Below are 14,591 nucleotides of genomic sequence, written 5' to 3' on the forward strand. Positions count from 1 at the left end.
AAGAAAATTACTCAGCTGTAATCCAATGTTGAACGATTGATAGATATGTAGGAACATCAATTCAAAACAGAATTTCAAAATTATCTAATGTAAACACTGCCATCTCAATCGTCGCTTGAGTTTATGTTGAAAAATTTACGGTAAAAAAGCTCTTCAGCAGGTATTCTTTCGCTTCATTTTGTAATAACAATCTCCAGAATCGTTGCAAGAAACAATTGATTAGGATAATTTTATTGTACCGAATCACAATTGTCAGGTCGCCGAAGCATACATTCTCTAAATAAACATCCTGCGGAATCGTTGCTTCATATTCGGTACTACTAACTCTAGAATTCAATCAAGTTTGTGTAATACAATAATACAGGTTTCGTTAAAACATTCAAACAACCATCCTAAAATCTGAGAGGAAAAACAGCACTTTTCCCTGCATTCGAAACAAGGAGGAGGGTCTCCGACGGGGATTCAGAGTTCACTATAGAAATAAATCCTCCGCTCGGCGTCAGGTCAAAAGTTGCCCACGGTTTGCGAAATATACTCATAGGTCCGATCCAGACTCAGGTCCAGCTCGTTGTCATTGTCGATGAAGTGTGACTCGACGTGTTCCTGAAACTCGTCGAAAGAAATATTTTTCACATAGATTTTCCCGCACATGGGACACATTTTATCCACCGCGTCCGCTTTGATCTTGTCCTGCAGAATGTTCACGTATTTCAGTGTGCTGGCTTCCGTTTCTGTTGCCGGGATAAGCTTCACAGCCGGAACCATTTCAGTAGCAGCCACTCCCTTCGGAATATCCGGTAGAGGAAAATCTTCCGTTGAAAGCTGCTTCGGTAGATCGTTACCCACTTCCACAGTTTTGTCCACCATTTGTGGTTTGGCGTTGGTTTTACATTTCATGCAGGACTGACATGTTTCTATTGGAAAATTTTAACATTGAATTAAATATAATAAAACACCAAATGATTTAGTAAAACCTTTAGTAATCTGCAACTTTCCAAGAGCCACCTTCAGCACAGTTTGCTGCCGCAGTAGCTCTTTCTGGATGTCCAGCAGGCCTTCGGTGCACCGTTTTGCATCTGGGTTGTTTTCCACGTCGAACAATAATAAATCTTCCCCATCTTGCTGAAGAAAACCCATCTCGGCTCCTGCTCCGCTGTCTACAAAACCGCAGTTGTTCAGTAGGGACACATCTTCCAAGTCCAGGTTAATTTCCTCCGATGAGGAAGATCCATCGGTACCCTCCCGTGGCAATCTATCCCGTAGTTTAGGATTAGGTGCATTTTTCGTGAAAGTTTTTGATCGGATCAAGTTCTGAGAGCCGCCTAAGGCAGACGGAACGGGGTCATTTATTCGTACGACCGACTCCCCCAACGTCTGATTATCTTTAGTTAGTTTAGAGAGACGGCTCCAAAGCTGTCGATTTTCGGCTGCCACCATGGAAATGTGATCCATCAGCTGTACCTTCTGACGAGACAATTCGGAAACTTTTTCACGAAGTACCTCTAGTTCGGTTTGATTGGAAACACGCCGTTCCGATTCGGAACTCCGTGCATCGTTTTGCATGCTTGTTTGCGACATCCGTAGTGAGAGGTTTTCCTCCTCCAATGCACTCAATCGTTTCTGTAAATTTTGACATCGATCTTTCATCGTCTGCAATGCTACGTGCAAAGCATAATGCGACGACGACGTAGGGGAACAGTTATCTTTTTCCGGAGTTGCCATTGTTGATATCTTTGTCTACGCTACTGTCCTATAGTTTCCGAAGGAAAAATAATAATCACCCATCGAAAATGTAAGTTGGAATTTGCTGAACACGTCACTTTCGCTCGCAAAGATCCTCGATCAATAATCTTTTCAAGAGTGTTTACCAATGCACTTCCTTTTGAACATTATTACACCATCAAAAAAATTAGTATGCTGAAGAATGACATCTTTTACAAGAAACCCACTGAAAAAAAAAGAATGGCTGGAAATAAGAAACAATTCGGTGAATTTTTCAAAGGGCCTCCTCGCATGCTTGAAAATCACCCTCCTGCTATGGAAGCTGGTTCCTGAAACCGACGCATTTTGTTTTGGTGGCGTTGTTGTCAACAATATGTTAGGCTACGTTCATACCATACAATCAAACCACACTGGTGTCAAAAGTTAATTTCTTCAAAGCCAATATAAATATAACTCTAGTCTAGTATTTTCTATAAAACAAGTAATTTGACCTCTTTTTGAATAAGAAAAAGAAATTGTGGTTTATTATAGTTTGATTATATTCCATCGAAATCGTTTCTTTATGTTGGTGCAACAGCATGAAGCAAAATGTGAACGTGTGAACACTGCCTAAACACAGCATTTGACAGCGAACTAGAACCAAAGATGCAAAATTTTCGGCTTCAAACCAATTCTGTATAGAAGGTTCAAAACGACGAATGTAACAATGAGAGATTCTCTTTGTTTTGGTTTTGAACATTTATACAGAATTGTATGCAGATGGAAATCGTGCAACCGGGGTGTTAAAAATGACAACTGGTATAGTTCAAATTATACAGAATCTTTTGTATTATAGTAACCTCATTTCTTATGGTATGTGTTTTCACTATGACTATTATTGTTGTAGTATAGTCACAGACTAACAGACAGGACACTCAAATTAGATTCTTCAATCATTTTAACTGTCATTTCGAATATTCCTTTATTTGGGACAGTACTCACATGTGTCATGATGGCGCCACGTTACCCTATCAAAAACATCCTGTCTGTCATCTAGTCTGTGTTTATTTTTTTCATTTACCAACAGAGTTGCCATTTATACAGAATTACCTGTAATGTATTGATATGTATTTGCATTTGTATGCGAATTTCATGCAGGATACAGATTTAATACATATTGCCAAAACTATATACAAAATTGTGCCTACCTCTCATCCTTCAACGCAATACAAAATCGAACCCGTTTAGTGGCAATATTTACTTGCTTCTGATCTGCCGCCACTTAATTTCGGGTGAAAATTACCAACACAATAAAAAAATAGTCTAGATGAACAATGTTGAGAAAAATAAATGGTTACCTTCCAACATCGCTAAAAAGTTTAATATATTATTAACGTAATATAATAATTTACTGTGACGATTCATTTCCAAATATTATGATGCAATCAGGCATCCCTGCAAGCAGCTGATCGGTGTTGACAAACGAGGGGGAACCAACTAGTAAATTAACTTTTACATAACACAAGGGGTGTACCGATAGTAAATAGTTCGCGCAGTATAATATAGGTGGAACTAGTGCATCACGAAAAAATATTTTTTATAAGAATTTACTCATACTGTCATGTCTGTTAGTCTGTGGTATAGTTTTATATGACTTTATTTAATAATGCTCCAACCAGCTACTGTAATAAATGTACGAATTCAAAAGTTTAATTTTGTGTCAGCCCAATTGAATTATTCTAATCCACATTTAGAGTAGCTCTATCTTCTATGGAACATAACATCATTTTTGTCTTACCTAATATACCAGAAATACATTGTGGCATTGTTAAATGTAAATAATCTACTCATTGCTTATCGTGTATATTGAATTTATGAATAGTCCAGACCAATTCAGTCTCGGATTAACGCTATACGTTCGATATAATATTTAATTATTAGTTTGTCGAATAGATAAACTACATTATTATGTCCCAACTTTACAGCATACACTAGGATAATTTTTAACTTGTTACAAACCGGTACAACAAACTGTTGGGATTTTTAAATTCTGAAAAATGAAACAAATGTGAATTATATTATGAAGAAAAATTCATCACTTACCCAAATACAGCTATAGCTCAATTGAATAAAGCGGCAGCTCTTCTCTAAAATATAATCAAATCCATTATGATTAAATTATAATCAAATCCATTATGATTAACATTCATGTTTTTTTTTCTGTCGATAAAACAGTTGGATGAGCACGCCCAAATAATTTGGAACAGTATTTTGCTGCGAAACGATAACAGGACAATACTATAAATGGTTCGAGTGGTAATTGTGAATCAGAAAACCTAAAGTATATATCCTTTGGTATTGGAACTGTGGGGATGTTTCACTGAGCGAGAGTAATACTGAAATGGATTATATGCAAACCGTTTCTTTTTGTCGTTTTCACTAAAAGTGCACTGAATTACCCGAAATTCTCCTTCAAAAGTGAATGTTGAAAGATGGTTTATAAACCGTTCAACAAAAACTAAACAACTTTTAAAGCCTAAGTGACATCACAATGAGGTTACCTACATCGAATTTTTCTGTCAACTTAGAGAATTATAATAATGTTACAAATTTAATTCAATGAACAACGTTTCGTCATATTATAGAGTACAGATAATGACTGATTTTTTATATGTTGTAATATAGATTTATGATAGAATCATCTGGCACTTCTGCATTGTAGTGAAATTTCGTGTAGTTTAGAGTGAAAAACAATTTTGAAATAGGAAAGAAAATCAATTTTGGTTATAAATAGAATGACTAAATTGACCGTCTTAAAGGAAACACTTAGAGCAAATTCAGCAGCTGCAAGATTCATATGGGTGGTCTATAATGTAAATGAAACTGAAACAAACGTATCACCAGCAATCCGTTTTAGTTTTATTTATTCGACCAGTTCTACTGTCAAATTTAAAACTGGTATACATTGCCGTTCTATTTTTTCTATATTTGAAACACAGATAAAACGGTGCTGGGGCTGCCAGTTTATTTTGTTATAATTTCTAGATTTAAATTTTAAAACTGATTTAAATTATGCATTTAGAACTAGAACACTCCTGAATATGCCCTTATGGTCTAAAAGCATGCATAATGAGTGTGTTTTATCAGCAAACAAAAAATGTCGTAAACCCCCTGAACTCAATCAGTTAAAATATTCCTTATTTTATATGTCGGTTGAAATTTTACGCAGCTTGTTTTGACACTGAATTTCACTTTAATGCTATATCGTTTTGGGATACTTAAATTTTGAATTATTTGTGATTATCTCATGTTACTGAAAATTTTATCATAAATAGCTGGCTATTTCTGTACAGTGTATAAACAGTCATGTTACTCTCATATTTTTATCAATGGGTTTACGAGTGCCTTGACAAATGACAGCACAGATGTGCAACTAAACATGCTTGTATGTTGAAAATATGTTAAATCCGTAGCCAGCGCCGGAGAAGTTTCTTTCGTAGTCTTCAACCCAATTAATTTGAAAACAATACCGAAATGAGCTCTGCTCTTTTTTTCCGCTTCAAGCTAGTTCTGCAGCATCTGGAACAACTTTTGCCTGGTTTATTGGGTCGTTTTCCACCGCCAGGTAAGTTGCGTTGTTTTGAATATATTTACGTAACTAAACGTTGTTTGCTGTGGTAGGTTCTATGGCCCTAATCGGTATAGAAGGAAACAAGCTACCGGTACCGGATAGTAAAGCATTTAATTTGAAAGATTTGATTGGCAACGGGATTTTATGGGCCGTACCCAAACACCGTCGGACGGTCGAAAAACGGTTAAAGCGAAAGTACGGAAGTCCAGAATACAAGCTGAAAATCTTTGTTCCCAAAAAGCATTTACGCATTTGTCATACCTGCGGCGGTGATCAGGAGGTTGGTGTATTGTGCCCGAACTGCTACAAAAAGGTGCGTCAGGAAACGGAACTGATTCAGGAGAAAATTCAGGCGCAGCTTGGTTTGGATCCTGTTGACAAAGAAGTTGTCGTTTTATACGACCGAGAGCGAGATGATCAGCCTGAAGAATTTTGGATGGGCAAGCGAATCGTTGAAATGGAGAAAACTCGACCGACTTGGTTCGGCAAAAATTTACTACAACGCAGTACAGAACAGCAGACGGAAGAAATCAAACCTGATGTGGAAAAATTGGGCTAAAATATATAATTATTAGCTAAATAGAACAATAGCATCTAGCTTTATTTACAATTGTTTAGTTTTATTTATTTACATCTAGAGCCATTCCATCCTGTTCCAGAGAATGAAACTGCTCTTGGATCGATGTTTACTTCAAATTAGGTGGTGTTAATCCATCGACTTTAAGAATCCCATACCTAAGACTTAAAGGCGCAAGGTCCATTTTTTTATTTCTTGGTTCGATATAACTGCATGAAACAGCTAGAGACATTTCCGGTATTTTGTTACGGTTCGTTTCGACAAATAATTGAAATTCGCCGTCCTTTATCAACTTTCCTATCTTTAAAGACAGATTCGTCTCCAACCAGTATTTCGTGGGTAAACTTATATCGAGCTGAATCTCTGAAAAACAAAGAAATTCTCTTCCATTCGTTTCATTGTACAAATAATAATATTCAGTTTACTTCATAATATAGAGTGATCTCCGTGATAGTAAAATATCTGCCCAATATTTACTGTCCCGACTGGTAGCAAAAATTTGCCGGTAATCCTCATTGGTTTGCTCCTCGTCGTTGGTTCTGACCAGTCTCATTACGGCGTCTGTTAAAAGGCTAACCCCAGCAATTGTTGAACCGCAAAACTAAAACAGCTGAGCTATAGTTAAAAGATTGCTCGAAAAAAAACATTTTCACGTTCACCTTACCCTAACACTATCCACGTGTGGTTTGATGACACCTTCTTTGGTCAAATCTAACACATGAATGTACGGTAATGTTTCTCCGTTAAAAGCCATTTGTTTCAGTCGGTCGAATATGATCCGATTAGCGGGATACCAGTGTTTTCGTTCCGTCTCTCGGTAACCATGGATGGCATCATCCCAGTGGTCCAACTCATACCGTATGCGTTTGAGACATGGTTCTAATTCTTCCAACAGTGTTTTCTCTTCTGTTTCAGTGATAAAATTAGGAATAACGGTCATGTCTGCAAGGAAGCTTGATCGATCATCTACCGGCCATGTGCCATGTAGAGTTAGGTAGGGCGGGATACATTCTACAATTGAAAAAGGCTAATTTTTGTTCCTAAAACTACAAATAACCGGTGCTTACGTAGTTGATTTGCTGCAATGTTCGACGAATCCTGAACACTATTTACATAACACCGATTTTTAAGAGACGACCGTCCGGCGGCTAACTGTTTAACTTTGCTTGCCAGTCGACACATAAATTGCTTGTGAAACATTTGAGCTAACAGAATTGATTCAAAGGTATGTAATTTTAGGTAGAATACTGAAGGAGTTTAACAAAGCAAAATGAAAACAGCATACTTTTCCGATTTTCGTACTTCAAATCTACTGCACTGTCGATTATGAAAAAGGGCGAATGCTTTCATCGAAACAAGGATGCCAGGTCTTTTTTCATGAAGCTGTTTTCGATCCAAAATTGAGTGTCTACCAAATTTGTGTCCATACTTCCCATGGGCGATCTAACATTGTGTTTCACAGCTAGAGGCGTACGCATGCGAGGGTGATTCGCAAGTTTCTCTGTCAAAATACAAAGAAAATCAAATTTCCATTAGTAAACTTGTAACTTATTTACAACGTTATTTGTTCAAGCGAAAAGTTAATTTTAGTGTTAGAAAAATCATTTTCCACCTCTGTTATTTTTGCAGCACCCAAAATTCAATGAAAATTTTCAGTTAGGCACAAATCTCCAAATATCAAGGGGAACGTGCCATTTGAGCCAATTTGTTCTGATTCTGATTCCAGGTAAAATTAGTTTTGCGTTAGATTGCCAATAAGTTGATGATGCCTCACGCAGAGAAATGGAGCTTGTTTGAAATAACAAAATAATCAGTAGATTTTTAAATATATGTATTGATTTTAAACTAGAATATGATTGTTTTGAACCGATTTCTCCCTTCTACACCAATAATTATATCTGTATATAATCCTGTTCCTCATTAACGAAAAATTTGTTTCGGTTGAATTTATTGTTTATTACACACACAAAAAAATATTGCGCTTAAAAATGACCTACTTTGCTTTTAAATTAAACGTATAAATTTTCGAAATAACAGTGATACAACTTTTGAGCAAACAAGGAACACAGACTTGGTGCAGTGTATATTTACACAAAAGTGGCTGAATTTCTTTATGCGTTCGTTTCGAATAATCTATTGTTTTGATGCCAAACGATGAAAAATTTGTATGTCGTAAAATAGTGTGCAAATGTCAGAAACCATTGCTGAATGAAGATATTTTTAAGTAAGTTTATGTCTAAATAAATCGTCCTGGGTTGGCGGTTCAATCCATAGGGCACTGGTCTAACAAACCAGTTATCGTATGTTCGAGCCCCGACCTGGAAGGATTCGTATAGTGTCAGCAGGACCGTAGCACCAGCCATGCAATGGTTCTGTACACTCTGAATCGGCTGCAAAGTCTATTGAAACAGAAAGTCAAATTCCACTACAGGAATGTAATACCAAGGCTTTTTATGTCGAATGAATTGTTTGTTTTATTGGACTCAGTCCATCGTAAAAATGGAGTATAGCTAAAATATCAACATCCAATTTTGCCTGCGGATCATCTCAAACGGCTTCAGTCTTTGAATGAAATGGTAACCAAAATTGGTAATGGTTCTGTTCCGTTTGTACTACGGAAGCATTTAGCTATTAGAATCAGAAAATGCTTCTTTCGTTTCCTTGGGGCTTTTCACAATACAAGTGTATGTATGAATAATACAAAATATTACTAAACTTGTTTAACATTACATAACACGTTTTTTACAAAATAAATTTGATGCAGGATCTTTATCTGAAGCAGGATTCTTATCTGTAGGGTTTATAAAAATTAATATACCAGGAGCTTGAGATTTTGGCATGTGAAAAATTGCCCAACTGCTGTTCAAAGCATTTAACAATTTGAAAATGGATAAAAACCGAAATTAAATTTAATTTAAAAATGACCTTTACAATTAGTTTGAACGAAACCTTTTTTTCTTAAAGACAACAAAAATGTATGATTTTAACAAACATGAAATGCTAGCCATTTTATGTGATTTATATCTTATCATTTATTTCAATTCCAGAGTTTATAAATCAAAAGCTTAAAAAGCCAAAAGAGTTTATAAATCAAGAGTTTACCTTAATCAAAAGTTAGTTTATTTTATACTGATTTTTCAAGTTAAATTTACTATGAAATTGTTTGTCAAGCAATTGTTTTTTTTTTGTTTTAATTATAGAGGTTTTAATCTTAAGGTCATTCACCTCTTCGGGCCAGAAAAACTTTCTGTTCCTATGTGCGGGGTTAGGAATCGAACCCGGATGGGCAGTGTTGAAAGCCATCGACTTACCCATCACGCTATACCCGTCCCCTCAAGCAATTGTTATTTATATCAAAATATCGATTGAAACTAATTCTCTGATAAAATCGTATATCTACTCTTTAGTTTCGATCAACAATATTTGCAGTATCAAACCAAATTTTCTGTTGTCACTGTTTCAACAAACAAAATCGTTGCGTGGAACCAAAATTTTGTTTTTTTTTCAAATATTTTTCTCTGCGTGTTCCAGATTCTGACACTTTATAATAGCCCTTCAGGAACGCATGTTAAACCTTCTATCTGATTCTGTATATAGAGAATTTTCATTACGACCTAAGTGAAAATGACAGCTTTTTTTCGTTTACTTTCTCTTTCAATTATTACGGAATAGTCCTGTATTTTTCGATAATTTCATCTGTGCAGTTTTAGTTTCTATTCTCTGCAAATAGTTAGAAACAAGGTCTGCTAAATGTACCGTAATAATCGGTGATATAAAGATTTATTACATCAGTTTCAACCAATCGTGACCTGGTTCGATATTGGTTCAAAAGTGAGGACAAAGCCGACAAAGCGTGTCCAACGTTCAACTGAACTATTTCCAAAGTACGGCGCATGGAATAGAATCTAATTTTCGATCGTTGTTTTATTGCTGTGAGAAAAGCGCAACCAAATATACGTTTCCTCGATGATCCAGTGAATGTGGTGTAGAACTTCGATTAAGAATCAAACAATGGAAAGGGTTTCCTTGTTTGCATTGCTTCTAACAGCACTTGCTCTGGTTTTAGTTATTAGCACAAACGCAAAATCAGGTGAGTGTGAAGATAAGATTAGAAAAATTGTATCACATGTTAATGAGAAGTTCTTTTTTGTAGCAGCTAACAACATAGCGTCAATAAGACGCGTTATAGTAGATGTAGATGCTGGTCCCGATGATGCATGGGCTGTGTACCATCTGCTAGAAACACCCGACGTACATATCGAAGCAATCAGCTGCGTCCGAGGGAACACTAATGTGACCAATGTCGGCCGAAATGTGCTGAGGATATTGACTGCTGTTGGGAAAGAAAGCGAAGTAGATATTTGTAGGCTCCGATCTGCCCGAATAAATTGAACTCGTTATATTTAGATTCCGGTTTATCTTGGCTCTAACGAACGATTGATTACACCTGCTCCGGTGGTTGATCCTGATAGCATGTTCTTTGGCAGTGATGGGTTTTCTGATGTAATATTTGAGGGTTCTCATCCCAATATGAGCCTACTGCGATCAGATACATTGTCTGAACTTTACAAATTGATTAATTTGTATCGCTACGAAATCAGTTACATCAGCCTGGGACCACTGACTAATTTGGCTTTGTTGTTCAAAGTTTACCCTGAGACTCGGGAATGGATAAAAGACGTTCATATAATGGGTGGAAATCGACATGGTGTAGGGAACACCCAAAATGCCGCAGAATTCAATTTCTTTGGTGATCCTGAAGCGGCGAATATCGTGATTAATAACTACCTTGGAAGCATAAATATCCTGCCATGGGAAACGGCTTCCAAGGACAGTTTAGTGATGAATCAGGTGAAAACCGTTTGTAATAATCGTAGACACTATACAAATTAGTTTTATACTATAATTTTCCTTAAGACCTGGAGATTTGATGTACTGGGAAAAACGAGCAATCCTGTGGTCCAAATACTAAATCCTGTAGAACGAAAACCATTGGGTCCGGAGGACAACTGGATGCCGTGCGATGTGCTGGTGGCCATGAGCTTTACACATCCGGAACTGGTAACAGAACGCAAACGATACCGAGCTGACGTTGAATTGCATGGTTGGTTGACCCGCGGCCAGCTTGTGCTCGATCACGCTAATGAAGGAACCGGCAATGTTACCATTATTGATAATATGGACACAGCTGGGGTGGTTGAAAAATTGATAGACTTGGCATCGGTGTGATTTTATTACTACTGTACAAATGATGTGATATAAAATAAAATAAATGTAATGAAACAACTAACAACACCTGACCGTCAACAGATTTGTGCAGGCAAATTTCGACGTCTTTTAGGTAAAGTATGTATCGAAGTATCTTCCTCCTCGGTCTCATCATCAGAGTATTCTCGCCTTACTCTACGACCAGGTGACCGGTAAACGATACCGTTAAAGCTCACAGGCAAAGTGTCGCTATCAATTCCGGTTGCCGTTTCATCCGCCAAAATATTTCCAACCAACAGTCTCATTCGTCGCTCGTCCGTGTCTTCCTTCCCAAGAACACAAAACTGCACTTGCTTTGGTCGAAGATAGCGCAGAAAGTCCACCAGTTCTCCGTAGCTAGCGTGGTTTGAGTAGCAGATTGCATACTCCTCCCGATCTGACCTCAAAATTTTGCAGAATGGATCCTTTGCTGTGAGATGTCGCCATCGCATGGCAGAGGGGCGTATAACCATAATGTTTCGATAATCTAGCTCTGGTTGGCAATGAAGCTGGTCGGCCTGTCTGAAAGTTCCAGTTCCAGAGCACGCATGGATTCTTGCTGCCGTGGCTTCCGGAGTGACACACTGGTCCAAGCTTGCAAGATAACGATATTGCTGCCATTCTCTATGCTGAACGTGAACTTTTTCCTTCAGTTGGCGGTAAAGTTCCATAAATAAGTATTCTGAACCAAAAGTAGCTGAAAGTTTTAATGATATTACATTCCGATTATTGAAATCTAGCCATTTGCTGCATAACGTGACTAGTCTAGCCAACGTTTCCGATTGTGCAGGAAAATAATCGTAGCTGGGATTGAAAAATGTACTGTCTAGGTAGACGGTCTCCAAGCATAAATCCTTAAAGGCTTTAATATTTCGAAGATCTTTAGCAGCAATTCTAAAGTCACCGGTGTAAAGTATGTGCTGCTGGTTTTCATTCTCAAAAAGAAACATAACTGATCCGGGGCAATGCCCAGCAGGAATGGCTGTCACGTGTACTCGACGAGCATTGTTTTCGCGATCCAAACAGATTGTGGTTTGATCTAGAAATTATAAGCGATAAAAAATATATATAAACTTAAAATTTTACCATTTTTACCGCCGATATTGAGCACCACTACATTTTCGGTAACCTGGGGGAAGCGATGTTTCAGGAACACAGCCGATATAGGACTTGCGTAAAGCGGACCGGGAAGACTATCCGGTAGATCTAGTCCCCTCATATGATCCGAATGGCAGTGCGATATCAGAAATGCTACCGATTCTGTGCGGTTTCGTTCGATAAAGTGATCCACCGATATACCCGGAATCTCTTTAATAAAGCCCGAAAATGTACTCATTATGGGTAACGTCTAGAAATAAAAATTTCTAAACGGACTTTTGGGCCTAGGGATGTCGGAATGTCGATCGATTATTGAATTAATAAGCCAGATAATCGACTGTATGTACTAATCCATTAGTTCGAAACTAATTTTCGATTATCTAACCAATCGAATGATTCGACAAGTCTAATAATAATCGAATAAATCATCAAGTAATTAGTTTAAAAAATTATATTCGACTGTAAAATAATCAAGTAATAGGCAAGATGGGCCATCACTGGCCTTAGCCTGTCACGTTAGTGACACAGCAAATAAAAAAAAAAAATCAAGTAATATCCTGAAAACCTGACAAATTTAATGCGATGTATCAAATATCAACAATGCTATGCCCATGAAGCAAAGTTGAACGTGAAACACTGGGACAGATATGCCAGATATTTTCATACAGAAACTGTATTAGTCCGTGTACAAAATCTGTATTTACCTGTATTCACAAACAAAACGAAATTTTCACAATATAATAATGTTAAGTGAATTACAATGAGACACAGTTCGTGTTCGCATCTCATTCGACACAGTCGAAAATTGCTTACGGTGGAGACGACAAAAAAAACATAAAACTGTTTAGTGAAAAATAGTGTATTCGAAATGAGTAAATTAAATCTACGTACGCTACAAAGTTAGACCAACAGCAAGCGAAAATAAAATCTTGCTAAAAGAACGAATGCATCCTGACGTTAATGATGTACGTTAGATTCCATTCAACAAGACTTCTAACAACTTCGCCTAACGGTTTACAACGAGTTTCACAGTGTCGATTATGACGATGTTATTTTCAAACTCCCTGCATACGTGATGGACGGTGCCATAGAAGTACGTGTACACGACCTCCTCTCGTAGGTCAGTGATCATCACGTTTGAGAAAATATGTTGCAGTACGGAGAAATTCTTTCCATCGAAAGGGGGAGACATCCCGGGTCGTCGGGGTTCAGGGCATAGGGCGCTCGTCTTACAAGATAGTTGTCGTATGATCGAGCCCCGACTTGGAAGGATTCTTAGTCTCAGTAGGATCATAGTACCAGAGCTAATAAAAGTCATTTTCATTGACTGAAAAATAGACGAAAATGACAAGCAATTACTGTCACTCTCAGCTTCGCTTGCAAACTATTAGAACGAAATCCATGTTCAGTCAATGACATAAGCGGGACAGTAGTTTTAAAATTGTGTTTTTTCTTTCATTTGCTCTTTCAGTCATTTACAGTTTTCAGTGAAAATCCCATAGTATGCAGTGTCGATATTCAACCAAAGCTGTGAGGAATGAAAATGATAGAAAAAGGTTTCACTATAAGTTTTAACTGTTGGTGCTCGAATTTGTAGTAGTTTTGGTTTCCAAAGAAGTCCTGGGATGTAATTACTTCGATTTGCCATATTTACTCATTTTTTATAGCCAAGCGTCACAGATTTTCAATACATCGATGAAAGAGTGAGAATTGAAATTCTGCTGTTGCTACCTGAAGACGTTAGTTTGGTTTCGTCTTGTCACAGAGGAAAGAGTGACGTTGGCAATTATGCTCTACCATTTTTTTCGATGAGAAACGAAAATGTTTCGTTTCTCTTCGTTTGTTCTGGTGTCGGTCATTTACGAATGAGACAGTAAAACATTGAAAATGAGACTGTTGGAATGGTTTCTTTCATTGAGAATGCGTGACAATTTTAAGCGCTGCATAGTACTAGCCATGCAATGATTCCTGTACGCTAAGATCAGACTGCGAAGTCTGTTGGAACAGAAAATTATTTATAATTGTCCATTTAAAACTAATTTTTCAAATTAAATTTACTGTGAAATTGATTGTCAAGAAATTGACAGGAACGCACTACCAATATATTTGTTATTTTTATCATAATATTGTTAGGAACTGTCGTGATTTTCACGCGATGTCGCTCCAAGAGACTCCATGGTACTGATTTGATCGCAACGTCCGAATATCGAAATGGAATAACAGCCTGAGCGTTTGAGACTTTATAGTCACGCAGAAGGCTTGCTGTTGTTGCTGTTGCTGGGAGAGGACTGCTCACCACCACGTCCGAATATCGAATGAACTAATAGTCTGAGCGTT

The 14,591-nt window shown here is 37.3% G+C and overlaps 5 protein-coding genes across 6 annotated transcripts; 2 read left to right on the top strand and 3 right to left on the bottom strand.

The window, feature by feature from the left end:
- Positions 1 to 202: 202 nt before the first annotated feature.
- On the bottom strand, positions 203 to 1,935 carry LOC131426571 (protein spindle-F). The gene is made up of 2 exons (XM_058589422.1): positions 975 to 1,935; positions 203 to 914 (listed from the first exon to the last, which is right to left on the bottom strand). The coding sequence occupies exons 1-2, from the start codon at positions 1,720 to 1,722 to the stop codon at positions 505 to 507; spliced, it is 1,158 nt and encodes a 385-aa protein (XP_058445405.1). The 5' UTR covers positions 1,723 to 1,935; the 3' UTR covers positions 203 to 504.
- A 3,178-nt stretch (positions 1,936 to 5,113) lies between these two features.
- Positions 5,114 to 5,942, top strand: LOC131426573 (large ribosomal subunit protein bL32m). The gene is made up of 2 exons (XM_058589424.1): positions 5,114 to 5,326; positions 5,383 to 5,942. The coding sequence occupies exons 1-2, from the start codon at positions 5,236 to 5,238 to the stop codon at positions 5,889 to 5,891; spliced, it is 600 nt and encodes a 199-aa protein (XP_058445407.1). The 5' UTR covers positions 5,114 to 5,235; the 3' UTR covers positions 5,892 to 5,942.
- Positions 5,909 to 7,228, bottom strand: LOC131426572 (alpha-ketoglutarate-dependent dioxygenase alkB homolog 7, mitochondrial). Its single transcript, XM_058589423.1, has 5 exons — positions 7,195 to 7,228; positions 6,977 to 7,114; positions 6,574 to 6,920; positions 6,335 to 6,510; positions 5,909 to 6,272 (listed from the first exon to the last, which is right to left on the bottom strand). The coding sequence occupies exons 2-5, from the start codon at positions 7,107 to 7,109 to the stop codon at positions 6,155 to 6,157; spliced, it is 774 nt and encodes a 257-aa protein (XP_058445406.1). The 5' UTR covers positions 7,110 to 7,114; positions 7,195 to 7,228; the 3' UTR covers positions 5,909 to 6,154.
- A 2,304-nt stretch (positions 7,229 to 9,532) lies between these two features.
- On the top strand, positions 9,533 to 11,199 carry LOC131426575 (nucleoside hydrolase-like). Of its 2 annotated transcripts, none has more exons than XM_058589427.1 (4): positions 9,533 to 9,999; positions 10,066 to 10,262; positions 10,317 to 10,760; positions 10,827 to 11,199. In XM_058589427.1, the coding sequence occupies exons 1-4, from the start codon at positions 9,888 to 9,890 to the stop codon at positions 11,136 to 11,138; spliced, it is 1,065 nt and encodes a 354-aa protein (XP_058445410.1). In that variant the 5' UTR covers positions 9,533 to 9,887; the 3' UTR covers positions 11,139 to 11,199. The 2 variants fall into 2 exon arrangements, with proteins under 2 accessions (XP_058445410.1, XP_058445409.1); XM_058589426.1 differs by having other exon boundaries at positions 9,534 to 9,999; positions 10,063 to 10,262.
- On the bottom strand, positions 11,121 to 12,785 carry LOC131426574 (protein artemis-like). The gene is made up of 2 exons (XM_058589425.1): positions 12,252 to 12,785; positions 11,121 to 12,195 (listed from the first exon to the last, which is right to left on the bottom strand). The coding sequence occupies exons 1-2, from the start codon at positions 12,490 to 12,492 to the stop codon at positions 11,213 to 11,215; spliced, it is 1,224 nt and encodes a 407-aa protein (XP_058445408.1). The 5' UTR covers positions 12,493 to 12,785; the 3' UTR covers positions 11,121 to 11,212.
- Positions 12,786 to 14,591: the final 1,806 nt, after the last annotated feature.

The sequence above is a fragment of the Malaya genurostris genome, chromosome 1 (assembly GCF_030247185.1).
Source record: "Malaya genurostris strain Urasoe2022 chromosome 1, Malgen_1.1, whole genome shotgun sequence".
In the NCBI taxonomy this organism is placed as follows: Eukaryota; Metazoa; Arthropoda; class Insecta; order Diptera; family Culicidae; genus Malaya; species Malaya genurostris.